The sequence below is a fragment of the Podarcis pityusensis genome (genome assembly GCF_964106645.2).
Source record: "Podarcis pityusensis genome assembly, chromosome: 14".
In the NCBI taxonomy this organism is placed as follows: Eukaryota; Metazoa; Chordata; class Lepidosauria; order Squamata; family Lacertidae; genus Podarcis; species Podarcis pityusensis.
The window spans coordinates 27,485,086-27,511,971 of record NC_138039.1 but is presented as its reverse complement, the minus strand read 5'-3'; the positions used below and the strand labels follow the sequence as shown (position 1 = coordinate 27,511,971).

General features: G+C 47.8%; 1 protein-coding gene across 1 annotated transcript in view; it reads left to right on the top strand.

Annotated features, from left to right (window-relative positions):
- The window catches only part of CORO2B (coronin 2B), a 94,285-nt gene that overhangs the window by 18,397 nt on the left and 49,002 nt on the right, over nt 1-26,886 (top strand). The window contains exon 2 of the mRNA XM_080982186.1: nt 25,078-25,278. Within this exon, the coding sequence (XP_080838312.1) occupies nt 25,078-25,278 (201 nt within the window). The remainder of the gene's footprint in view (nt 1-25,077; nt 25,279-26,886) is intronic.

The following is a 26,886-nucleotide window of genomic DNA, read 5'->3' as shown; positions in this document are numbered from 1 at the left end:
CGCCCTTTTCCCACCCTGAGAATATTATCCTTTGTCCACACGGGTTGGTGAGAATTCCTGTTGCCTGCCAGCTGAGGCCTTTGTATACTTAGGTCTTTTCAAACCAGGTTTTTTGATCTCTCTTCAGCGCAGCCACAGTGAAGTGAGGCTGACAGAATTCAGAGCATCCCAAAGCCAGGCGTGTTTGGTGCCTCGCCCAATACAAAAGGTCAAAGTGACTTGGATTTGTGAAGTCAACCTGTGCGCTACTTTTTCCCATTGATGACAGCAAAATTTGACAGGGTTGGGGGGGATAATAGCTTGCATTTCGTAGCCTCTTTTTCGATATTTACATCCTTATGTACACCAGTGTGGTTTAGTGGTTAGCACACTGAAATATACTCAGAGTCGCAAAGTGATTTCATGCTCTTTATTCAGCTCATAGTGGTGAGGAGGAATGAATAAATGTCCCCTCACAGTATCTGCTTTATATACATTATTTACACAATGGGCTGCACATGATTGGCTAATTCTGGAATTCTACTGTAAGCCAATCAGGTTGTGGATTCACTTCTATCTGGAGCAGGATTGGGTGGTTCCTGCCAACCAATCATACTGCTGCATTGTTCTAGGACCAATCAGACTGCTGCATTCTGAATCCTATTGTTCTAGGACCAATCAGACTGCTGCCTTTTGGATCCTATTGTTCTAGGACCAATCAGACTGCTACAGTTTGGATCCTATTCAACTCAGTACATAACACCCCTCCCCTCTAAGTTCCAGTCCTGCCCGGGAGGTCGCATTCATAGTCCTCAAGGTATGCCGGCGGCCTACGTGTGCGTTGTGGCCTGGGGTGTTCCCTGGTCCGGGCTCCGGGTTCTGGCTCGTGTTCCAAGGATGCTGGCTGTGATGCGGCTGTTTGGTCTGGTGCAACCGGCTCGCTCAGTCGTGGTTCTGGTTCCGGTGTCCTTTCGGCCTCACGGGTCCTCTCTGTATTTACTGATTCTGCCTCTCCTGCTGGCCCCTCCTGCTCTATGGGCCTCACTGCCCCGCTGTTCCCTTGGGACTCCTCTGACCTGTCCTCCTCCTGGTTTTCTCCCGGGAATCGTCGCCGTATCTGGTCGCAGTGGCGGCGCCAGCATTGCCCCCCATCCGTTAGCACCTCGTACGACACGGGGCCAGTGACCCTGGTGATTGTGGCGGGTACCCATGCTGGGCCTGCCCCAAAATTCTTTGCGTACACTGGGTCCTGGGCCTCGAAGGTCCGGGGGTTCCTGCCTTCCCCCACCACTACCTCATCCTGAGCTCTATCGGGGTGAAGGCGGTCCAATCTGATTGCAAGGCGCCGACCCATTAGTAGTTCAGCGGGACTCCGGCCAGTCGTTGAGCTGGGGGTGCTGTGCTGTGCTAGAAGGAATGTGGCAAGGCGGTACTCCCAGTCCCCTTGCGTCATGCGGCGAAGGGTGTCCTTGGTGGTCCGCACCATGCGTTCTGCTTGGCCATTGGTGGCAGGGTGGAACGGCGCCGAACGGATGTGGCGGATGGCGTTCTGCGCTGTGAAGGTTTGGAATTCTCCTGACGTAAATGCAGTCCCGTTGTCTGAGACGAGAGTGTCAGGGAGCCCGTGGGTTGCAAACAGCCTGCGTAGTACCCGGATGGCTGCGGACGTGGAAGTGGACGGTACCAGTGCGACTTCCAGCCATTTGGTGTAGGAGTCCACCACTATGAAGAATGTTTTCCCCTGAAAGGGGCCAGCGAAATCCACATGCAGGCGTGACCATGGTGCTCGGGCGGACTCCCAGGACTGGACTGGGGCCCTTGGGGGGTCTGGGCGGGATTCTTGGCAGGCCTGGCAGTGTTTGACCCAGGCCTCTATCTCTCCATCGATCCCCGGCCACCACACATAACTCCTGGCAAGGGCCTTCATTCTTACTACCCCTGGATGTGTCTCGTGTAGGGCTGTGAGGACCCTTTTGCAGAGGGGCTGGGGAACAACGACTCTGCTTCCCCATAACAGGCACCCCTTGTGGGCCGACAGTTCATGTTTGCGGGTTGTGTAGCCGGCGAATTCTGGCCCGGGGCTGCTGCTGGGCCATCCCCTCCACACCCAGTCCAGGACCCGGGAGATGACCCTATCTTTCTTGGAATGGTGTGCAACTTCTTGTGCCTGAATGGGGCGGTCGGGAAGCAGCTCCAGGCTCATAACCTCTTGTGCAGGTGCTGGGTCAGGGCCTGTTTCCGGTAGTGGTAGCCTGCTGAGGGCGTCCGCATGGCCCATCGCCTTCCCAGGTCGGTGAATCAGTGCATACTGGTAGCTGGCAAGGAAAATTGACCACCTGAGGACGCGAGGAGACAGCACTTGGGGGGTCTGCTTTTCGGGGGCAAACAAGCCAAGCAACGGCTTGTGGTCAGTCACCACGGTGAAGGGCCGCCCGTACAAGAAATCATGGAATTTTTTTACTCCCTTTACGATTGCCAGACCCTCCTTGTCGATTTGCGAGTAGTTCCGCTCGGTTGTGTTGAGTGTCTGGGAAAAGTACGCCACCGGTACCTCTCTTCCATCCGGGAGTTGGTGCCCCAGGACAGCTCCAATGCCATAGGGTGAGGCGTCGCATGCTAGCACCACCGGCAGCCTCTCGTCGAAGTGTGCCAAGACCGAGTTTGAGACAAGCAAGTCCTTGACTGCCTGGAATGCGGCCTCCTGGCGCTGGCCCCACACCCAAGGGGCCCGCTTGTCCAGGAGTCTGTGTAGGGGCTCCGCTACCGCCGCCTTGTGGGGAAGGAAGGAATGGTAAAAGTTCAATAGTCCCAAGAAGGCCTGAAGTTCAGTCTTGCTCTTGGGCGCTGGGGCATCACAAATGGCCCGTACCTTGTCCCCAGTCGGGTGGACCCCTTCTGCGTCCACCATAAATCCCAGAAAGTCCACCTGAGGCACTCCTAGTAGACATTTTTCCCGCTTCACCTTGAGACCCGCCGTCTGGAAACGGTGCAGAACGGTGCGGAGGCGGTCCTCAAACTCCTCTGGTGTGGGGCCGGCAATCAACACATCATCGAAGAAGGGGGTGACGCCAGGAATCCCTTTAAGGAGAGAGTCCATTATATTCTGGAATATGCCTGGTGCCACGCTGACACCGAATTGCAGCCGCTTTACCCTGAACGCTCCTCTGTGCGTCACAATCGTCTGTGCCTCTGCTGTGGCCTCATCTACTGGCAGCTGTTGATATGCTTGGGCCAAGTCCAGCTTGCCAAAAATTTTCGACCCAGCCAGGGTGGCAAGGACATGGCTGACCACTGGCACTGGGTATGCGTGGGCCGTGAGGGCCTTGTTTATGGTACATTTGTAGTCTGCGCAGATGCGGACCGAACCATTAGGCTTGACGGGTGTGACGATTGGGGTTTCCCAGGGAGCATTAGGCACCGGCTCCAGCACTCCTTGCTCTACGAGTCGGTCCAATTCCTCGTCTATACGGGGTTTCAAGGCGAACGGGACCCGGCGGGCCTTGAGCCTGACCGGTCGTACTGCGGGGTCAAGCTGTAGCGCAATGGGGGGGCCCGTATACTGTCCCAATTTCCCATCGAAAACCCCTGGAAATTCCTTGCATATGGCGTCCACGTCCACTTGTAAGCTAGTGTGGTTCACCCCGGTGACAGCTAGCCCCAGTGGTCCAAACCATGCCAATCCCAGTAAGCTAATGTAGGGGCCCTTGACCACAAGCAAGTCCAGTTGCCGCGTCCGCCCTCGGTATTGCACCCTGAAGGTCCCCACCCCCATTGTGGGGACCTTACGTTTCTGGAAGTCCCGGAGGGTGAATGGGGCCGGCCTGAGTTTGGGACCCCCAGTGGGACACAGTTTCCTTAAGGTCCTTGCCGAGATTATGGATAGAGTTGAACCCGTGTCAAGCTCCATGCGGCATGGGGCCCCCTCTATCTGTACCTCTACATAAATTTTCTCTACGTTGGGGTGGGGCAACTGGTATACCTGGAAGTCCGTGAGCTCCGTCGAGTTGCCTTGGTGCGTTGGGCCCCGGGACCTGGGGCTCTTGGATTGGTCATCTGATGCCTGGTGTCGGGTGGGCCGAGCCCGACACACCCGGGCGATGTGTCCCGATTTTCTGCACTGCCTGCACTCTGCGTTGCGGAAACGGCAGGTCCTCCTCTCGTGACTCTCCCCGCAGCTTGCGCAGTTCCCTCCTTCTCGTCGAGGCAGCTGTGGTCTGTGCGCTGCTTGAGTGCGCTGCTGTACTCGGTGCACCTCCTCCCTGTCGGATCCTGAGTCGTTGGTGAGGTCTTCATGGTGGACCCTCGGTTGGGATGGCAGGCTCGGCCGTGCCTCTTGGGTCGACCTCTCGGCAGCTTCTGTTGCCAGGGCCTCCTCCAGAGCGACCTGGAACGTTAGGTCCTTCTTAGCGTAGAGGCATCGTTGCAGCTTCTCATCCTTCAGGCCACCGACGAGGCGGTCACGAAGCATGTTCTCCGGCTCTGAGAAGTTGCAGAACCGGGCGGCTTGGCGGAGAGAGGTCACAAACCCAGTTATGGTTTCCCCAGGGGCTTGCCGCTTTGCGTAGAAGGCATTTCGACGAGCCACCACTGAGGGCTGCGGCGAAAAGTGCCCCTTCAGCTGTTCCATTATTGTTTTGTATGGAACAGTAGCGACGTCTTCAGGCGCAAGGAGAGCCCGGGCGATTTCAAACGTCTCCTCTCCGCAGACGCTGAAGAATATCGCCCTCTTCTTGGCGTCTTCTTCGTCGGTGACCCCTTTGGCTTCTAGGAGGAAGGTGAAACGGGAGGCGTACGCTTCCCAGTCTCCAGATGCTGGGTTGAATGGCGAGAAGCTGCTGTTGGCTGCCATTCTGAGTTCCTTGTGCCCCGGAGCTGAAGCCTGGATACACGGTGCGAGGCAGCGGTGCGGCAGTTGGCGGTGCTGCGGTGCTGTGTGTGGCAGTCAGCTCAGCGGGATCCCACCTTCGTCGCCAGTGAAATATACTCAGAGTCGCAAAGTGATTTCATGCTCTTTATTCAGCTCATAGTGGTGAGGAGGAATGAATAAATGTCCCCTCACAGTATCTGCTTTATATACATTATTTACACAATGGGCTGCACATGATTGGCTAATTCTGGAATTCTACTGTAAGCCAATCAGGTTGTGGATTCACTTCTATCTGGAGCAGGATTGGGTGGTTCCTGCCAACCAATCATACTGCTGCATTGTTCTAGGACCAATCAGACTGCTGCATTCTGAATCCTATTGTTCTAGGACCAATCAGACTGCTGCCTTTTGGATCCTATTGTTCTAGGACCAATCAGACTGCTACAGTTTGGATCCTATTCAACTCAGTACATAACACACACCAGACTAGGACCTGGGAGAGATCAGGGTTTGAATCCCCACTTGGCCATGAAGTTCACTAGATGACCTTGGGCCAGGCACTGCCTTTTTGTCAGGAGTACGTGCAGGAGCCAGGCCCTGTGACCAGCAGGACTTTGCAGGACTGGGGCCTTCCTAAGTTTGTTCTAAAGAGGCAAGGCGCGGCCGCACAGGTGAGGCCAATTGGTAACTCACAGCACCTGGTGGCAAGAGCTGGGAAGGGATATAAGGTCAGCATTTCCCTTCGGCTCTTTGCCACAGCAACACGTTCCCTGCCTTGGGCTCCTTGACCCTCAGACCCTTGACTTCATGACTCCTTGCTTCCTGACCCTTGGGCCCTTGGCTTCTTGACTCCCGGCTCTCTGGCCCTCAGACTCTGGGCTTCCTGACTTCTGGCTTCATGGTCTCCCATTCCTGCTCCCACCCCACCATCTTGCCCCCGGTCCCGACATCCCCAGCCGGGACTTCAATTGCCCGTGAACTGGACTGTGACACTTTTGGCCTGACCTACCTCACAGGGTTGTGAGAATTAGGTGAGAAGGGGAAGGACAATGGACACTGCAGTGGCCTGCTTGGAGAAAAGGGTGGGATACAAATGCAATAAACAAATAAAATGAATAAGGTTCTAGAATAAGGGCAACCACTTCAGTAGGGTTGGACAACATCTTTTTCCTGTCAGTATGGTCAGAGAAGGTGCAGCCAATACAGCCAAGCTTGACAGCGACTGAGGGGAGTTGTAATCCAATATACCAGGAGACCAACAGGTTAAGACCAGAAGAAAAGTCTGCTGGATCAGGCCAGTTGTCCATGTAGTCTAGCATCCTGTTCTCACAGTGGCCAACCAGAGGCCTGTGGGAAGCCCTCAAGCAAGATTTGAGCCCAAGAAGCCTCTCCCCTCCTGTGGTTTCCAGCAACTGGTATTCAGAATCATACTGCCTCCAGCTGTGGAGACAGAACAGTAGCCCTCAATATTTCCTGCATGAATGTGTCCAATCTTTTTTAAAGCCATCCAAGCAGCTGGCAGCCATCACTGCCTCCTGTGGGAGTGAGTTCCACAGATTAACTATGCACTGTGTAAAGGCTTTCCTTTCTCCGTTCTGAATCTTCCACCATTCAGCTTCATTTATGTCCACAAGTTCTAGTTTTACGAGAGAGGGGTGCAGAAACTGTTCTCCATCCACAGAGCCAGTGTGGTGTAGTGGTTAAGAGTGGTAGTCTCGTAATCTGGGGAACCGGGTTCGTGTCCCCGCTCCTCCACATACAGCTGCTGGGTGACCTTGGGCCAGTCACACTTCTCTGAAGTCTCTCAGCCCCACTCACCTCACAGAGTGTTTGTTGTGGGGGAGGAAGGGAAAGGAGAATGTTAGCCGCTTTGAGACTCCTTCGGGTAGTGATAAAGCGGGATATCAAATCCAAACTCTCACGTTCTCTATGCCACGCATATTTTTTTTTATAAATTTTTTTTAATACTTTTATTTTGCTTTAAACAAATACAGATAAATATAAACAACCAAAATTACAAAAGAAAAATCAATAATGATAATAATAATGGTGATAATAATAATAATAATAATAATAATAATGAAAAAAAGCTAAAAAAACTGCAAAAAAATATCAAAGTACATGGCACAGAACATAAGCCATTATGGGAAAGAAAAAAGGAAAAAGGAAAAGGAAAAGAAGGAGGGGGGGGAGAGAAAAAAAGGGAAAAAAGGAGAAAAAAAGAGGAAGATGAGCCAAAACACAAGAAGGCTCATCTATTGTATGCTTCCGTCAAGGTCACAACAGATCATTATTCTTATCAATTCTCTCTATCTGCATTCCATAGAATCCCTCATCTTGGTATCAGGGAACATTTCCCTATGCCATGCATAATTTTATAAACTTCCATCATGACAACTCTTACTCACAAGCTTTTCTCTGAGCAAAAATATGTCCCAAACGCTGCAGGCTTTCCTCAGGGGGGAGTCATTCCATTCCCTTGATCGTTTTGGTTGTCCTTTTCAGAACCTTTTCTAACTCTGCAATATCCTTTTTGAGGTGAAGTGAGACAAATGGCCACGCTTGGCTGGGACTGAAGGGAGTTGTGGTCCAATATATCAGGGAAAGGCTGGTTTAAACTCCAGCCCAGCTCTGAACTGGCTTCAAGATGGAGTGGATATTGTCTGCTTCCATGTTAGGACTCATTAGTGCTGCTGAGCTACTCATAGAATCATAAATTGTAGGCTTGGAAGGGACTCAAAGGGTTATCTAGTTCTTTTTTTTTTTAATCATATTTATTAAATTTCCAATAATAACAGAATAAAGAAGATAGAAAAGATAAAGAAAAAGAAAAGAAAGAAAAGAGACCAATTTTAAACCCTTATGTTCATAACCTTCTTTCTGGGACTCCCTCCTTCCCCTCCCGACTGTATTCCCCTTTCCCTACGTTGGTTCCACAAGTTCTCATTCCCAATTTAACCTAATATGTTATGCCTAATAGCCAATTTAAATTACAATCTTAACATCACTCCTCACCTTTAACAAAGTAAAACAAAGATTTTTTTCCCCAAAATCTACCCCGTTTCCTTCCACGAATTCCCCCTTTTCTTTTTTTTCCCAAAACTTGTTAAATCAAAATACCAAAGTTATATATAAAAAAAAAAAAATTTAAAAGATAGAAAATAGAAGAAGATTCCAAAAGTTGATTACATAGCCTTTGGATTCTAGAATTCCCCCTCCCTTCCCCGGTTTAGATTCCCTATGTCCATCAGTCTGTATGTTGTCGGCCTGGAGGTCTCAAAGGGTTATCTAGTTCAACCGCCTGCAATGCAGGAGTCACAACTAAAGAATTTTGGCAGCCCACTGCAAATGTCTTCGACCCCCGCAGTTTCACATGGCATTTAATGTAGTTCTCTGTCCCCCATCAAAATTTGGAAATGTCCTTTGCACAAGATGCAAATATATATATTTGTTCATAAGTCCCATTCAGCCATGTCAATGTAACATTTCTTGCTGTTACTACTTCTTTTTTAAAAAGTGGCTAATTAGTTTCTTCCTGTTCATTTGCCTTGCTGTGGTCTTCCTGACTTGCTGCTAATTAGTCAGTTTCTCTTCCTTGCTCAGGATAGGGGACCTTAATTACTGGTTTCCTCTTTGCAGCCAGAACAATTGCTTACTAATTCAATGTATTCTATTTTGTAAAATTGCACTCATTTAAAGGGGGGGGGACACTGCTGCAAGGAAGAAGCAAATAATTAAAGCTAACACCCCACCCCCATGGAACAGGAACTGACTAATTAAGAGAAATTCGGAAATGCCGCAACAATTGCATAAGAAGCAACTAAATATCTAACTTAATGGAAAGGGGTAAGCAGAGACCTACTAATTAAAGCAATAATAGCCCTGAAAAGTCTCAATAGCAATTTGGGCAGATAATTGTGTTTGAATTAAAATAATACAATCACCACTATCTAGGTCAGGAAAGTGATGAAAAGTCAATGTGGGAAAAGAGGGATGTGCAGGGATTGGTAGAGATGGCTACCGTATTTTTTGCTCTATAACACGCGCCCGACCATAACACGCACGTAGTTTTTAGAGGAGGAAAATCCGTAGGCATGCCACCCATAGGCATTCCCTCCATAACACGCATAGACATGTCCCCTTACTTTTTATTTTTTTTATTTATTTATTTTAAATGATATTTATTAAAGTTTCGCATAAAAAGAGACACATCAATAAGAAAAAAATATTTAAAATTAAAAAGAAAAATACAGTATACAAAATACAGAAAGAAAAAAAAGTTATATATAGATCAAGATTAAGGATTAGGATTAAAAAGGTTAAAAGAATGGAAAATTGGCTATTAATAGGTAAAAATTTAATGTTATATTTTATTAAGATCAAGGATTGGGATTAAAAAGGAGGGAAAGGAATTGCTGGACAAACAAACTGAATTGGAATACAAAAGAGGGAGGTATGAGGAGGTCCAGAAAATAAGTAAATCTAAAAGTAGTGATGAAAGGATGGAAGTGTTTTTAACTGTTTTTTCATTTCCCCTTACTTTTTAGGAGGAAAAAAGTGAGTGTTATGGTGCAAAAAATACGGTAGTTCAGATGACAACCTTGAGTTAGGTTAAAAAGAAATGTCACTAGATCCAGGGGCAGTCCACATTTATATTGGTCTATTCTGACCTCTTTTTTTGAATGGTGACATGGACCATTCACAACGTAAAGATATTCTTCACAACTGTGAGCAGGGCAGGGGGGTGGGGTAAGTGAAGACAAATACCGGTATATATATTGTTGTTCGCTCCTGCTCCTGCTCAGGCTGCAGGGGAAAAGCAACTTGGATCCTGGAATTCATTCTGATTGTGCAGATAAAATATGACTGATAGAATTCTATAGGATGTGGTATTAGTGTGCGAAAACAGTCAAGATCCAGTGATCCCCAGGCATGCATCTCCAGATGACAGAGATGTGAGGTGCCATCCTGGTGCCCAGGCATCTTCACTTGTTCGCAAGGGGTCAATAGTCAGGTGCAAAATCCACCTGGTGCCTGGCTAATTTCGAACACTGGTTTTCACTATACTGTGGTCTATTAAGAAGAGTTTGGATTTGATATCCCGCTTTATCACTACCCAAAAGAGTCTCAAAGCGGCTAACATTCTCCTTTCCCGTCCTCACAAACACTCTGTGAGGTGAGTGGGGCTGAGAGACTTCAGAGAAGTGTGACTAGCCCAAGGTCACCCAGCAGCTGCATGTGGAAGAGCGGAGACACAAACCCAGTTCCCCAGATTATGAGTCTACCGCTCTTAACCACTACACCACACTGGCTCTCCACAGCTGCAGGGGCAGGAGGCAAAAAACCTGGCTTTAGCCCTAGCCAACAGCACTCCCTTGGCCAGAAGAAAGGTGGGCTTCTTTCCACTGGAAGCAGTTGAGCTGCCTGCAGCTGCACCCGCATCCTCGTAAGGAGCAATATCTATGACACGCAATAGAGCAATGCACAATAAATAATAATAATAATAATAATAATAATAATAATTTATTATTTATACCCCGCCCATCTGGCTGGGTTCCCACAGCCACCCTGGGCAGCTCTCAACAGAATACCAACAACAACCATAAAAAAGCGATAAAATGTCAAACATTAAAAACTTCCCTAAACAGGGCTGCCTTCAGATGTCTTCTAAAAGTCAGATAGTTGTTTATTTCCTTGACATCTAATGGGAGGGCGTTCCACAAGGTGGGCGCCACTACCAAGAAGGCCCTCTACCTGGTTCCCTGTAGCTTCCCTTCTTGCAATAAAACAAGATATGCCTTGAAACAGCTGTATAGAAGGCAATTAATAAATCAGTGATCATGGTGATAATGACAGTAGTAAGCATCTGAAGCAGCATGATCTTAGACTGTCAGTTACACCCTCAGGATGGAGTAGCACCCTCTTACACCAGGACAGCAAAATGGAACAGGAAAAGAAAATCCCCTGCTCTTGTGACCCCCATGTGCAAGTGGGACTCTGCTAGCACAAAGGAGGGAATCAGGTAGAGCTGGAATGTGTGGGAGACAAAGTGGATTTCTGACTGCCTCCTCCCGAAGGTGACCAAATGCTACGCTGTTCTATTCTGAGTGATGGCCACAACAATCTGAGGGTTTTAGCTCAATCAGGAGGTTCATGGCATACTTTGAGGGCCCAGCGAAGCAGAGTCAGGTGAGACAGAGGACAGAGCCCAGATTTCTGTGAGGCTGAGCAAGGTTAGTCCAGGCACAGTCCAGCTTCTTCTGATGAAGCAAAGTAACTACTGTAAAGCAAGGCAGGTATTTAGGATGCAGGTAGCACCCTGGACAGCTCCAGAAAGAGCTCAAGCCCAAGACTCCTAAGAGCAAGTCTCAAATATTGCTTCAGCAACACACACTCCCAGATCAAGCCTTAAACAGAGCTGAAGTTACCCTCTGGTCAGCTAAAGAGATGTGGCCTGTTTCAATACCTGTTGACTCTTAAGGATGCAGAGGAGCAGGAATTCCACTGGGGTTTCTGTGCTTGGCTCCTTGGGAATCTCTTGTGCTGGAGCTACTGGGGCCACGGAGGACACCCAGGGCCATGTCTGATGGCCATACACTCTCCCAGTTAGATACCTCCTCTGCATCCACAGCCTCTTCTTCTGAAGATGGTGAGTTGGACTGCAGGGCTATGGCATATAACCTCATTGGAGGTTTTTAGAAAGAGGTCAGAGATTCTTCAGATGTGATTTCTGCATTGTGGGGCAGGGGCTCTTGTGCTTGGGTCCTGCTGGCAGGTTTCCTGCAGGCATCTCATTGGCCATGTGAGAATAAGATGCTGAACTACATGGGCCACTGGCCTGGTCCAGCAGGCTTTCTAGATGTTCTTAAGGCATCTTCCTTTTTCTCACTGGCACCTCTAGTCTAACAGGGGTTTAAAACAATGCAAAAACCTGCCAGCTCATTTGCCCAAAGCTGAAAATGGGGTGAGCTTAGATGCAATGAGCAAATATTCCTTTCCCGGCTGCTTTCAATTCGGTCAATTCCAGGATTGATTTGGTACCTGCCTGTGGCTTTATTAACTCGCAAAAGCATGATAAATGTTCTGTTCCTCTCCATTTTGTAAGCTGCACAGCTTTTAAAGCCGGAAGGAGGGCTTCGTAAGCTGTGCTTTCTGCAAGTCTGTGTGCCTGAGAACTAGAGAGAGACCCGTGCTGTTCTGAGGTTGCTAATGGTTCCAGTTCTGGTGGTTCTTTCTGCCGGAATTGCTTCCCAACCTGTTTGAAAAGGGAAGTGGGTGGCAGTGGTGCACAATTACAACACTGAAGTAGTTGCTGAAAAGCTGTCTCTCACCCAGGATAATAATGCAGTAGGATTGAGAGCGATTTCTGCCTGCTGGGAGGCAGAGCTGGCTCCGCAGGCTCCTTAAGAGCTTGCAGGCTTTGGCTTCGCTTCCCTGCCGATAAATCTGATTCAGCTAATGTGACATTTCCCTACAAAATGGCATTTGACAAGGTAGGGTGGGGCTCATTCAACACAGCATATATTGGTTGGGCTGTTCTTGTCTTGGGCAAGTGCTTCTCCATGGGCCCTGCTCACTTACTGGGTCTACCTTCCTACCACCATTATCTCCACCTTCTCCTCTTCTTCCTCATCACTGCTGTCGCTTGCTTGTCAGCCAGGCAGATGATCAAGGAGTGAACAAGCAGCGGCACCTCTTGCTCATATGATCTGGGCTAAGCCTGGTTGTCAAAAAGAAAGCTTTCGATTGGCCTGGCCCCCGAGCAGCCCTGGTCCCACAGTCTCTGTGCCATTCCCAATTTTTTATTAAACAACCTCTGTTGTTGTTTGGTTGGAGGGAGGTTTTGTAGGGGTTGCAGCCTGCTTTGTATGTGTGTGTTATTTTTTGCGATGGTGCAGGCATTTTGCCTGCCACTCAAGGAGTGTCTCTGGGTATTGTCAGTTTTTCTTCTCTGAAATGGCTACTTTGTGGTGCCCACGACATTTTCTTGGGTTTCCAAATATGTGCCTAGGCCTAAAAAGTTTGCTGTAGTAGGAAGCCATGCCAGCATCTCTGTTGTTGTTGCAGCAGTTCTTCTAATCTAGAGGTCCATGTGCCAAGATTTGTCTGTACTTGCAGCCTGCTTTAATTGGAAGCACAAGGCGTTGATTGGTCCCAATTATTTTCGGTGGTGTTTGGAAGGTCTCTCCTTCCAGGGAACACTGGAGAGAAACTGGCTACTCTTTAGAACATGAATTCCCCTGTTTTACACCTTCCTTCCTTTTCACACAGGATGCCATTGGTATAAGAAAGAGCAAAGGAAAGAAAATGCTGTCAGGCTGAACACAGAGGCTGTCCCCTGCTGAGGATGCAAAAAGCATCCTCTGTGCTTTAAAAAGCAGCTTCTGCTCCCAAGAACTTGCAACCGACCTGAACCCTAGAGGGGCCTTTTGGGGTTTCATCAGTGCAAGGGCTTTTCACAAGGGGGATTTTATATATATATAAACAACAAGAACCAAAAACTCACAGGGTTTTATGAACTCACTAAGCTGTTTGGCAGCTGGGTCCAGACAATGAAATACTTATAGACAGTTGCCCAGCTTTGGACCAGGAGAGCATCTGTGCCTTAAGTTAATGAGCCTTAGCCATGTCTTGTCTTAAGGCTGGAGTTCGGTCTGAATGACCCACTGTCTCCAACCCCCAACCTTATAATCCAGTTAATAGAATTGGGTGGCTAGGAAAATGCCCAACAAGTGTGCATTCTCCCCTACCTTGCAATGCTGATAATCACTAAATCATATAATTGTAGAGTAGGAAGGGATCACAAGGGTCATCTAGTCCAACTCCCTGCAATGCAAGAATATTTTGCCCAACATGGGGCTCAAACCCATGACTGTGAGATTAAGAGTCTCATGCTCTACTGTCTGAGGTAATGGTACCAGGGGCATCAACAACACTCAGGATTAGCTGTCACCATCTAGTTCTCTGTAAATTTCTGTTTTTTCTTGCCTTAATGTGTGTATATACTGCTGTTTTAGGCTTTTTAAATGCTTTAGTAACCTATTGTTTGCCTTTTCGACTGTACACTTCTTTTTGAAATATTAAGCAATTTGTAAATGCCTACACACAGAGAGAGAGAGAGAGATGAGAAATGATAGGTAGATGATAGATAGATGGATAGATAGAAATATAGAGAGACATCTCTAGAAAGAGCTGCCTGTCTTCCACTCCTGCAGGGGTCTAGTGGAACAGGGACTTATTTCACAGCATGGGCCATGATGTCATCTCCTGAGATGGTCCTTGCCAATCTTCTGCTTGCCAAGTGAATAAACTTTTCTCAAAGAGAAACCCGTCAGATAGGCTCAGCAGAGGAAGAGGCAGGTTACATCAGAAGAAATGGCTCAGGGCTCAAGTGGCAATGGCCACCTTTTGTTTTAAAAATCCCCATGTTCCTTCATGATGACCAACCAGAATGTCCCAAGCATTGGGATCTGCTAAAATGCAAACAATAAAACAATCAAAACTTCTAAAACCAATTCTAGGACAGACACAGACCGGGCAAGATCTCTCTTCTTCTTGTTGGAAGAAGAAGGTCTTCAGTTGAGGTGTCAAAAAGACAAAGGGAGCCTGTGTGGTGTAGTGGTTAGAGTGTTGGATTAGGACCTCAAATCCCCCACTCAGCCATAAAGCTCAATGGGTGTGACGTTGGGCCAGTCACTGCCTCTCAGCCAAACCTACCTCACAGGGTTGTTGTGGGGATTAAACGAGGAGGGGGAGGAACCATGCATGCCACCTTGAGTTCCTTGGTGAAAAAGGTGGGATATAAATGTTGTTTAGTTGTTTAGTCGTGTCCAACTCTTCGTGATCCCATGGACCAGAGCACGCCAGGCACTCCTGTCTTCCACTGCCTCCCGCAGTTTGGTCAGACTCATGTTGGTAGCTTTAAGAACACTGTCCAACCATCTCAACCTCTGTCATCCCCTTCTCCTTGTGCCCTCAATCTTTCCCAACTTCAAGGTCTTTTCCAGGGAGTCTTCTCTTCTCATGAGGTGGTCAAAATATTGGAGCCTCAGCTTCAGAATCTGTCCTTCCAGTGAGCACTCAGGGCTGATTTCCTTCAGAATGGATAGGTTTGATCTTCGTGCAGTCCATGGGACTCTACTGCAATGAAATAATAAACAGAGGTGGAGACCGCCTAATATTTAACGGGAGGAAATCGCAAAGGGTAGGAGGTGCCACAACACTAAAAGAAACACAATGGCATTTTGTCCAGGACAGGTACTATCTGTGCTGTGTGAGTATTTAAGACCTCAGTGGCTGTGGTGTTGTGAATGTTACCCCAGAAACAACCGTGGGACGGCATGCCTCACCCCATCCCTCTCGGTCACTCTCTGCTGAACATCACAGCGAACGTGACTTTTGCAAGGGAGTGTTATTGACCACCCCCACCGCCTCCATTGGCTTAGCGGGTCAATCGATATCCCCCAATGTCACTCAGAGATGAGGCTGACCTTCCTCTTGAATGGAAAGTGACTGGGATCTATTTCCATGGCCTGCGCGGGAGATGCCCTCCAAACGTGTCAAGCCCTCTCCTCTGCAGACCCAGACAGACCTCTCAGACTCAAATGCCCCCCTTGGTTCAATGGAGCTGGGCTCTGCTTTCAGTCCCCCTCTCTCTCTTGCCTTAGGAATCGTATTGCACGCCCTTTGCTTGCCTTGCAAGGAAGGCCTGCCCATTGCTGGGGCCGCCCTTGCGGGAAAGCACTCTGTCTGGCGCAATGAATAATTGAAGCGGTATAGATTCCTTAAAGTGCTTTTCTGGAGGGTGGGGAGGCGTTTATGGCGAGGTGGCAGCCGCCTGGCTCTTTCTGCCTGAAAGGTTTCGGTGGAGAGCACCGCAGTGCTTCGTGCTGTCTGTCCCACAGGCTGGAAGGTGAGCTGCCTGCCTGTTTAAAACGGGCAGATGCTCCAAGTTTCTTTTTTAAGTTGCCTTCCCAGACAAATCCAGCAGCTGCAGTATCCCCCCAGGGCTATGGTTCTGTCAGTATCCAAAGCCACCCCCCACCCCCCGACTGGTGTGTTATTGTGGGTTTCTTGTACAACATGTTCCTGACACAATAACAGTGCATTAGTGGTGGATTTATTCTGCTTTATTAGTTGATCTCTGATGTTTCCCCAGTGATGCTACCATGTCATTGCTGTCTGGAAGGGCTATCAAAAGTCAGCCAACCCCCACCCACCCTCAGAAAATTTTCGGTATGCAAAGTTTCATATAATTGTAGAATTATAGAGCTGGAAGGGACCCTGAGGATCTAGGGTCCAATCCAGTGCAGGAATATGCAGTTGTCCCTCCACGGTTGAGACAGCAACACTTCTGACTCCCAGGCACTGGAAGATGGGAGATAATTGTGTTTGAATCCAGTGTTTGTGCCCAGCAGCATAGCAATGCTTTCAGCTTCTCCTGCTGTCCTGCAGCGCCCGTGTCGCCCAGCAACCCCCAGGCCACCCCACGGTCCCCTGTGGCACCTGGTGCACCCCTCCCCTCCCAGGCCTTCCTATGCTACTGCTTGCTCCTTTCGCACAGGCATCTGGTTGGCCACTGTGAGAAAAGGATGCTAGACTCAATGGGCCATGGGCCTGATTCAGCAGGGCTCGTCATATGTTCTTAAGGGGAATCAGGCCTGCTAGGACAACTCCCAACAGCTGCAGCTCTTGCCAAGCTGAACAGAAGAAGCTGGCTTGGACAGAGTCAGATCCTTACACCAGCCAGCAGCTCATTGTCTCCATATTCAAAGCTCTCCAGAAAAGAAAGCCTTCTCTCTCTCTCTCTCTCTCTCTCAAACATGTGCCGTATTCACAGTCCTCCCCATTGCCCTCTCTACCTTCCTCTGGTCATCCAGAAGGCTGAAGAATGCAGTGTGTGCAACAATATAATCTGCGCCAGCATTTCCTTGTTGGCAAGAAGGAAATGGTAAGAAAGCATCAGCTGGAGAGAGAGAGAATAAGTGGTGTAAGGCCACAAACATCCCTTAATTAACATTCCTGAGTTCTGAGGTGTTTCTTTGGAGACAAAGCACGCTGGACTCTTTCTCTCTCTCTTTGGTCCAAGCCAAAAATGAGCCAGGATCCCAGAAAAGAAAGCCTTGCAATGTGCTTTCGATGTGGAAAGCGAATGTTCCTCCTGGGAAATGGAGAAGGGGCAAAAAGGACAGAAACGCCCCCCAAGCTCACCAGAAAGTCGGCCTGGAAAACTCAGTGCAAGGAGGCAAGGGGTAAATTGTACTATCATGCCACCTCCAGAACATCCGCATATTATCAGAAATATGTTTATTGGGACTGAAAAGCCCCCAAAGCCGGCCAGGTACCAGATGGCAATTCTTAAAATAGAAATGGGTGTTAATATAATCTCATTCCATTAAAATAATCCATAGAAACCTCCTCTGTTGGGGTTGCGGGGGCCTTGAAGTGAAACAACAAAATCTTATAAAAGGGAGTAAGATTACACTATGGGCTGTGAGTGGAGATAGATGACGCTGAGTCTGTTCTAGTTGTGGGATCTTGGGTTGCCTCCAAACTGGCACTGTTTTGCAGGAGACACTCAAGCACATACCAGAAATGTGGGGGATGTACAATCAAAGTGGGGTGGCACAAATCCATTTCTTTAAACAATCCAATTCTAAAAAAAAAAAGCCCAGACTTTTTGCAGAGAACAGTGATGGAGCAATGCACTGAAAAGTGTGGGATGAACAGGTGATTGATGAGAAGACTTATAAAGAAATCAGAATGAATGCCCATCGTCATAAATCAAATCAAGAGGAATGCTCAATAAAGATAGGACATTGTCTAATCTCAGCGTAAGCTTTGTGAAAGCAAATCAAGATGAATGATGCCCAAGAAGCATGCTGCCTAAAGAAACCCTCAGCAAAATTATCTTTGAGGTGGCTCTCCCACCTTTCCCCCTACCATGTACCATATTTTTCGCTCTATAAGACGCACCAGACCACAAGACGCACCTAGTTTTTGGAGGAGAAAAACAAGAAAAAAATATTCTGAATCTCAGAAGCCAGAACAGCTGCACAGTGAAAGCAGCAATCCCTCTTGCTGTTCTGGCCTCTGGTATAGCTGCGCAGCCTGCATTCGCTCCATAAGACGCACATACATTTCCCCTTACTTTTTAGGAGGGGAAAAGTGAGTCTTATAGAGCAATAAATACAGTATTTCACCCTGATCAGCTTTCTCCAGCCTGGTGCCTTCCAGATGTTTTGGACTACAACCCCCAGACACCATGACTGAGGAAGGCTGCTAAAGAGTAAACAGCTTGCTCTGGGTGTGTGCAACTACCACATTCTGTATTGGGTGCCAAAATACATTTCTCAGCATTTGTAAGTTTCTAGTCCTGACACTGGGAAAATGAGCTGGAGAAAGTGTGGACAATGCCTGTTGAGCTCTTGGGGCTGTGCAGACTTGATTCTGTTCGGCTTCTTGACCTTTCTAATATTTAGCAGAAATAAGCTATGCATAATTTTTTTTAATGCATTTGCTTCATATGCATAAACTCTTCAGGTTGCACAATCAGAGGCTTTTCTTGGCATGCATTTTGGACGTGCAGAAAGTGAATCAGTCCAGCCCTGCCTCACAAGTGGCCAAGAATCTTGCTGGGGAGGTGGCAACAGGCAGAACTGGAAGGCTTCTATGGAGTTCTGCCTTCAGGCTCCTTGCTGTACATTCATATTTTTCTTATATAATGGGGTGGCACTGGAGAGAACAGCTTAGAAATCTGCCAGCGTGATGGAGCTCCTTTGTCCTCAGGCCCCTGCTGACTCACTGATGACAACTGACTTAAATGTCCTACTTCATAAAACTCCTCTGTGTCAAGTAAGGACAGCTTCCTCCCAGGATGGTCTTACTGATGCATGGTGTGATTTGGGAAATGTTTGCAGCTGAAACATAGCCGGCAAGGAAGCTCCCACTTTTGTATCCTTCTGGCCACCAGAGAGTGCCTCAGAATCTCAGTTACCTTTGGGCAGAATTTGGGATTTTTTAATTTAAAAAATACAGACCTGACACACCCAAGGGCATGTGAAGAAACAAAGTACAGCTCCCGTATTTGCAAAGAAAGGAGCATTTTAGCAGATTCAGCTTGCCGTGCATGGGTAAGAAATGTGATTGGGTTGCTTTGTTCTATAATTTCCAGCTTGCCTTTCCAAATTACAGTAAGCTATTTTTATGATGATTTGCAACAGTGGATACAAGCCCTGTGTTGTTTCCAGCAACTGGAAGACTCAAGACCAGACCTTATATTCTGTGGCTTCCCAGACTGCACCCTGACCCCAGCTGCTGGTAAAAAAGGAGTTCCAGGAATTGCTTACTCACAAGTAGGCAACATACTCAAGAGTGGCATGACAACTCTGGGCTGGAAGGTGCATGTCGTGCCATCACTCTGGCGCCTGCGTTCTTGAAGCTCCAAGGCTTCTTCAGCAGATTTCCTGCTAGAGGGATCTCCCAGGGGATCCTCAGCAACTGGTCCAAGTGGAAGCTCTACCTGCTCCCCAAGGCCTTTGACCTGTAGAGTGTCTGGTTTGTCCTCCATGGACTCAACAATACATGTGGAAAGTATCTAGAGATCTTAGTAGATCACAAGCTTAACTGGAGCCAACATTGTGGTGCAACAGCAAAGAAAACTAATGCAATTCTAGGCTGCATCATCAGAATAGTGACCAGATCAAGGGAAGTCATGGTTTCATTCTATTCTGCCTTGGTTAGACCACACCTGCAGTAATAGGTCCAGTTCTATGCACCACAATTTAAGAAGGATATTGACAAGCTGGAACATGTATAGAAGAGGGCAACCAAGATGATCAAGAGTCTGAAAACTTAGTCTTATGAAGAACTGTTGAGGGAGTTGGGTATGCTTCGTTTGCGTAAGAGAAGATTGAGATTGATATGGGAACCATTTTCAAATCTTTGAAGGGCTGTCACATGGAAAATAGGGCAAGCTGCTCCAGAGGGTAGGACCCAAACCAATGGACTCAAAGGTGGTGAACTCTCCTTTATTGGAGGTTTTTAAGCAGAGGTTGGTGACCACCTGCTTGAGATTCTTTAGCTGTGATTCCTGCATTGCAGGGGTTACTCTTGTGGTCCTTTCTAACTCTACAATTCTATGATTCTATTACTTGGTGTCTGGCATCAGGTCAGGTCGAGGCATGACAGGCAGGTGGCAAACAGTGAATGGCCTGGGCAGAGCCATGTTCCATTCACTTTGGGAGTGCAACAGTTTTACAAGGCAATGTGGATGAAGTTGCTGAATGATGAGCAACTTGTGTTCATTACCCCTTCTCCTCATGATAAGTTGCTTGTTTTCTGGGCAAGGAGGGGGCCTGTGTTGGCTCCAGAGTTCTTGTAATATAGGCCAGGTGTTTCAGCACCATGGAGAGCTCTGAGGGAGCCACTTGGCTCCAGCAGGGCCTAGAGGACCAGAGCCTCTGTCTCCCATCTGTTGCTCCTAAACTCCACCTACTTTGTGAGATTAGCAATCCTTAATGAACCAACCCTCTGGTCTACAGATGGGCATTTCTTCTGTGCTTCCTGGCCTTCCCCTGGCATGTATCTTGTGTCATGGAGTAGACTAAGAGACCAATGGATTCAAATGACAAGAAAGGAGATTCTAACTCAACACAAGGAAGAATTTCCTGACGTTAAGTGCTGTTTGATAGTGGGACAAGCTCCCTCAGAAAGCAATGGACTCTCTTTCAATTGAAGCTTTTAGATAGAGGTTCAATAACCACCTGTCAGGAATTATTTAGCTGTGATTCCTGCATTGCTCCTGAGTTGGAGGAGAGTTGCAGTCCCTTCCAACTCTACAATTCTGTGATTTTGTGAACATGAAGAAGCTGCTGATCTGGAGTCAGGTGTTTCCATAGCTCTTTGGGCAGCTGACCTTCCTCCCAAAAAACACAGATACACATATACACACTCCAAGGACTTAACTGGATGGAGGTGGTCATTGGAATCCCTGGTGTTATACTGCCAATGTGACTTTCTTCAAGAGTCTCTACCACCACCTCTGCCACCACCCAGTTAGTTTTAGAAACTTGATTCCTGCCACCAAAGAGCTGGGAAAACTGTGAGTCAGCTCAGACCTTTGAGCACGAAAAGCTGAACAAAACAGGCTGTCAGAATTTGAGCTACTTCATATGCAAGGCAAAGGAGGAAGCAGAGGAAATGGCTTTTGATATTATAATTTTTCTGAATGTGGATAAGACAGGCTTGGAATGCACCATTCATGAGGCTGGATTCAGCAAAATCAGGGGATAAATAGTGCTACATTACAATGGGCTTAAGATCCTTGACATGCAGTTAACCTGCTCCTAGACAAAGTAGTTTATAAAAATGGTAAAGATTTGTCTCAGAAATATCACTATGGCGTAGAACTGGCTCTGCTCCCTTACACTATCGGTAATTCAACGAAATCTTTCTTTGTTGACTTCATCAGGCGAGTGATAAATGGATGGAAGAAGAGGGCAATATATTCTCCCTTGTCACTTCCCAAGTGATGTTGCATAAATTAATATGTTTCTACATATCCATAATAAACAAATGCAGAAGGCATGGAAGTCTGCCAGTCTTTCAGGTGCCACAAGGCTCTATTGTTTAAACTCCATGTGGATTATCATTATTTTGAAAGTACCTAACAGTCTCCTAAGAGGTCATTAGTGATTTTAATTTTAAAAGTGATTAAAGTGCAATGACTGCCTAAGTCCTCTGTTGTGAGTGTACAAGCAGTGTGTACTCTGGACTACCCCCTCCCCCCCAAAAAATCCTTATTTTTGTTGTTGTTGCCAAGATCCTGAGAATTTTCTGAAAAGCCTAAATTGTGAACTCAAATATTTCGCAGGTTAGAAGCAAATCAGTACAGATTGTCTTATCTTTCCTCATTTATCCTGGAGTCTCCTGGAGTCTTGGCAAGGCAAGACTGAAGCTGCCATCAATCTCTTCCACCTCCTCTTGCTTCTGACCTTTGGGTTTCAAGCTTACCTCTTCCCCCATATGGACTAGGAACTTGCTGAGTTCTATACTGATCATACTGATTTTGGGGGTTTCACAAAGCAGTTGTAGCACTTGAAGGCACAGCCATTGTGTGGGTTTGTGCATGGACTTGGATGGAGGCTGCTCTTCCTTTCGGCAATTCTTTTTACCATGGTGTGTGTGTGTGTGTGTATTGGAATCATGAGTCACTCCCCAAAGTCTTGGAAACTGCTGGCTGGATGTGTGAGAGCCTCTGTCCTGAGACTCTCACATGACGCCAAGAACCCTTTTTGTGCAGGATGAACTTTCTTCCCATTCAGCCCCTAAAAGAGCCATTCATCTCTGGGTGCTCCAAGGGGCTGAGTCTCCTGCTGTTTCTGCCATACTGAGCAGCCTTCCAGGGGACCCGGTGCAAAAGTCACATCCAGCTGCAGCTGCAATCTTGCCTTTCCCAGCTTATGGCAGGCGCAGAAGCTTCAGAGTTGTTTACAGGAAATACAGCGGGGCGAGGAAGGGCCCCCTCTCCCCAACCCCCCTCCCTCCCCTTTCTCCCTGCTCTGACAAATTCACATGGGTTGCTTATGGATGACTTCCGCTCTTTAGAATGGAAATCTGGGAGAGAGCTTGGCTGGGTGACCAAGTGTATGGCTGTGTATGTGTAGATGAGAACACACATAATAAAAAGAGGGAATGAACTGCAGGCTCCTTGCTATGAGCTTTGTAAGTCAAGTGGGTGCATTGACCAGCATTCTGAATATATATATTCAGAATATATACGCGGGTGGCACTGTGGTGTAAACGACTGAGCCTTGGACTTGCCGATCGGAAGGTTGGCAGTTCGAATCACTGAGATGGGGTGAGCTCCCGTTGTTTGGTCCCTGCTCCTGCCAACCTAGCAGTTTGAAAGCACGTCAAAGTGCAAGTAGATAAATAGGTACCGCGGGAAGGTAAACGGCGTTTCTGTGTGCTGCTCTGGCTTTGCCAGAAGCGGCTTAGTCATGCTGGGCACATGACCCGGAAAAACTGTCTGCGGACAAACGTCGGCTCCCTCGGCCAGCAAAGCAAGATGAGCACTGCAACCCCAGAGTCGTTCGTGACTGAACTTAACTGTCAGGGGTCCTTTACCTTTATATATATATAAATTCTACTCCCCACCCCATACCCACTGCCTTGAGGTACATCTTTGTGAGAAGAAAAGGCTATGGAGAAAACTCTTCACAAACCTGGAACAGAGTCTGTAAGATGGTTAGATGGCACCTTGTACGCCTCCTCCCAGCAACTCCTGCAGCCAGATTGGTGCCAAACATATTGCTCTGCTTTTCTTTGGACCACATCAGCGAGGCTGAGAGGGAGATCTTGTTGTCTGGGTAGCCCGGGACCGCCATACATACTGCCTAGGCTTGCACTCCATTGTTTCTCAAGACAGACTGATGCCAATAACAGTTACACCCCACCCCAATCTCATTGACAGCCGAACAGATCTTGCTTCCCCATTGGATCCAGCAAAGAGCAAGCATGTCTCTGCATCTCCTGCTTCCAGCTCACTCACTCACACCACTTTGGCTATTATTCTCCTACTGGTAGTTATATAAGGGTGGTGGTGGTGGAAGAAATGCCCTCCCATTAGCCTGGATGGTACTATCCCCTAGTTTTAGCTCTTGCAACCTAGCTCATTATTTTGGGGTGGTGAAGAGGACTCTTAAGTAGCCAGTTAAGATCTTACATTGTCTTACAAAGAGTGAACTCCCTCCCTCCATGCATCTGGTGGGCTTGTTGTTCTTGGCAGACATGCAGGCTTGCTCTCCGGTGGGCAGCCGAGCTGTGAGTTTCAGCAGGATGTGAAGTCTGGTTTATTCTCTCCAGAGGCCGGGATCTGGCTGACACTAGATTCCCATAGACCAGAGGTTGGGAGCCTCAAGCTCTGGGGGCCAAATGCAGCACTTCAGGACTCCCTATCCGGCCCAGGCTTCCCAGGCCATGCCCCTCACAGGCCCTGTGCTGCACACTCCTTGGGGGCATTTGGCTTGACTGGGGAGTGTCCTTGAACTCTGATACAATCCCCCTTGCTTGCCTGGATGAAGGATGCAGAGATCTGTGCAGGGCTGAAATATAAGAGTCCCACCTGTTGCTTGACCTCCTTTTTGCCTCCAGCCACACCCACTATTGACTCTGGCATGTGGCCCCTAGGAAGGAATGTGTCCCTTGGCTCCACACCCCTGAGACAGGCTGTGGTCTGACCTTTATGGTATTACCGTATTTTTTGTTCCATAAGACGCACCTGACCATAAGACGCACCTAGTTTTTAGAGGAGGAAAACAAGAAAAAAAAAATCTGAACGAAACAGTGGATGTATGATTTTTGTGGTTCATGCTGTGACCACAGACGTGATTTGACAGTGAGTTTGGAGTAGCCCAATGCAAAAATCCTGAGGATCCATTTGGATCCATGCTTTGTAACCACGTTTTTGCGCCATTGCGGCTCCAGGCAACAGTGGGTGGGTGATTTTTTGGTGCAGGCTATAGCCATGGACATGCTATGTGATCTGATGGTGAATTTGAGGTGACCCAATGTAAAAATCCTGAGGATCCATGGGCTTTTACCTCCCCCTCCCAGGCAGCCTCCTTTATTGCTAGCGTCCCTTATCTCCCTCCCCAATCGCTTACTAATCAGCTGCTTCCTTTCAACACCCCCTTCCCTCTTGTTTGCCTTAGTGTCTTTTCCTTAGCTGGAGCAGTTTTTTTGCTCCTCCTTTTCTTCTAATTTCTCTCCTCATTGCTTAAGCCTTCCTGTCTCCTCTCCTTGCAAGTTTGCTTCTCTTTACCTCCTCCCTCCCAGGCAGCCTCCTTTATTGCTAGTGTCCCTTATCTTGCTCCTGTTCACTTGCCAATCAGCGGCTTTGTTTCAACACCCACTTCCCTCTTTCAAAAAAAAAAAGAAGCAGCATGATCTGCATTTTGCCCCTGGGCAATTCAGCTCCAGGGATCACACATTCACACCATAAGACGCACAGACATTTCCCCTTACTTTTTAGGAAGAAAAAAGTGCGTCTTATGGAGTGAAAAATACGGCATTATGGGTGTCTAGGTGCCAAAACGGGGCGTGTACTTCTGTATCTTGTTGGGTCTCCCTTTCTGTTTTAAGTGTGGGAGCCTGAGGCACCCCTCATAAAAGGTGACATTGCTATAACCCCCCCCCCAAAAAACCCCTCTACGTTTCCCCCTTTGCAGATGTCATGGCGGCCGCAGTATCGCAGCTCCAAGTTTCGAAACGTCTATGGCAAAGTGGCCAACCGAGAGCACTGCTTTGACGGGATCCCAATCACCAAGAATGTCCATGACAACCACTTCTGTGCGGTGAATACGAAGTTCCTTGCCATAGTAACGGAAAGTGCCGGAGGGGGCTCCTTTCTTGTCATTCCACTGGAACAAGTAAGCGACTCTTTGTTTGATTACGATCAGCAGCGTCACATGCCACCACAATCTCCGAGCGCTGAGAGACTCTAGGGTTTCCAAAAGCTTACCACGGTCCTGTTTCCTTGGAAGGAAGGTCAGAGGAGATTGTGGGGTCTTCAGGATAGTTGATTTCATTTACTCATATATACAACCTTAGCATCAGACGGAGGGGCTCACAGAATTAACACCTCAACAGATCTTGCTTCTCCTTGAGTTGCAGCTTTGGATCCAGCACTGAACAAGCAGGTCTCTGTGTCTCCAGCTTCCAGCCTACTTCCAGTTTAGCTCTCTCACACCTCACTGGTTAGTGTTCTCCTAGCTAGTAGCTAGGTGAGGGAGTGGAAGAAAGGCACATCCGCTTTCCCTCTGGCACACAGCAGCCTCTTTGGTTATGCTAATCCATTTAACTAGTCAGCCACAATCTTTGCCAAACAAAAGGAATGGTTTGCCAACTTTGCTTCCATATATTCTACCCCCACAAGTATAGGATCCCATGAATTGGAAGGGATTTAGGGCATCATCCAGACCAGACGTAGGCAAACTCCAGCCCTCCAGATGTTTGGGACTACAATTCCCATCATCCCTAGCTAACAGCACCAGTGGTCAGGGATGATGGGAATTGTAGTCCCAAACATCTGGAGGGTTGAAGTTTGCCTATGCCTGATCCCCCCCCCCCCGCATGCATATCATCATCATCATCATCATTATTGCTCAACAAGCTTATGTTAACCCCAGTTTATTGTCCTTCCAACATGGGGGAGGGACTTTCTTTGTTTTGCCTTCTGTTCTCCAGCTGCTGCCAACGGCAACTCAAGTGGAGAATCTTTCTGCATGGGAAAAAGTGGAACCAGCATCTTGAAAACGTAAAACATTGGGGTGGGGGAGGGGGAATGTTTCACCCCCACATTTTCCTGCAAATGATTGCATGTGTTGACTTTGCCCTGTGGGATTTCCCTAAGATGCTTGTGTGGATTTTAAAAATTAAACATGAAAGTCTGGGTTATAAAATTTTAAACACCGAGTAATTTTAAACCGACTTCCTGGAAATGGGCCTCAGGGAGGATGCAGGGGCACCTGTCAGTCATGTTTATTTATGGTCCAAGGCTCTCAGGCAATGCTATAATAATTGCTATAGGGTTCAGGGTGTGGCTGCAGTTTAGATGGATAGAAATGGGCTTGATTCCCTTTCCACGGAAAGGTGTTGGAGAGAGATTGATGCTGTGAACCAGCACTGCATTCACCCACAATCAATAGTGTGTGTATGTGTGAGAGAGAGACACGGGGGCGGGGGGGGGGGAGAGAAAGAGAGAGAGATCCCTAACCCCAGAGCTGATAATCCCATCAGACTCTACTGGCTGGTCTGAATCTATAAACAGCCAAATATAGCCCTGGTGGGGATGTTCTTTATCACATTTCAGCTGGGATTGTGCACCTTTCCAGGTGTCCTGCTTATCAAACATGCATCCTGACCTGTTTGCAAAACATTTCCAGGGAAATTCGATGATGTCAGCTATTCATTGAGCATATAGCCTCATTTGTTTGAACAGAGATTACACAATGTTACATTGACAGTGCATTTTCCCA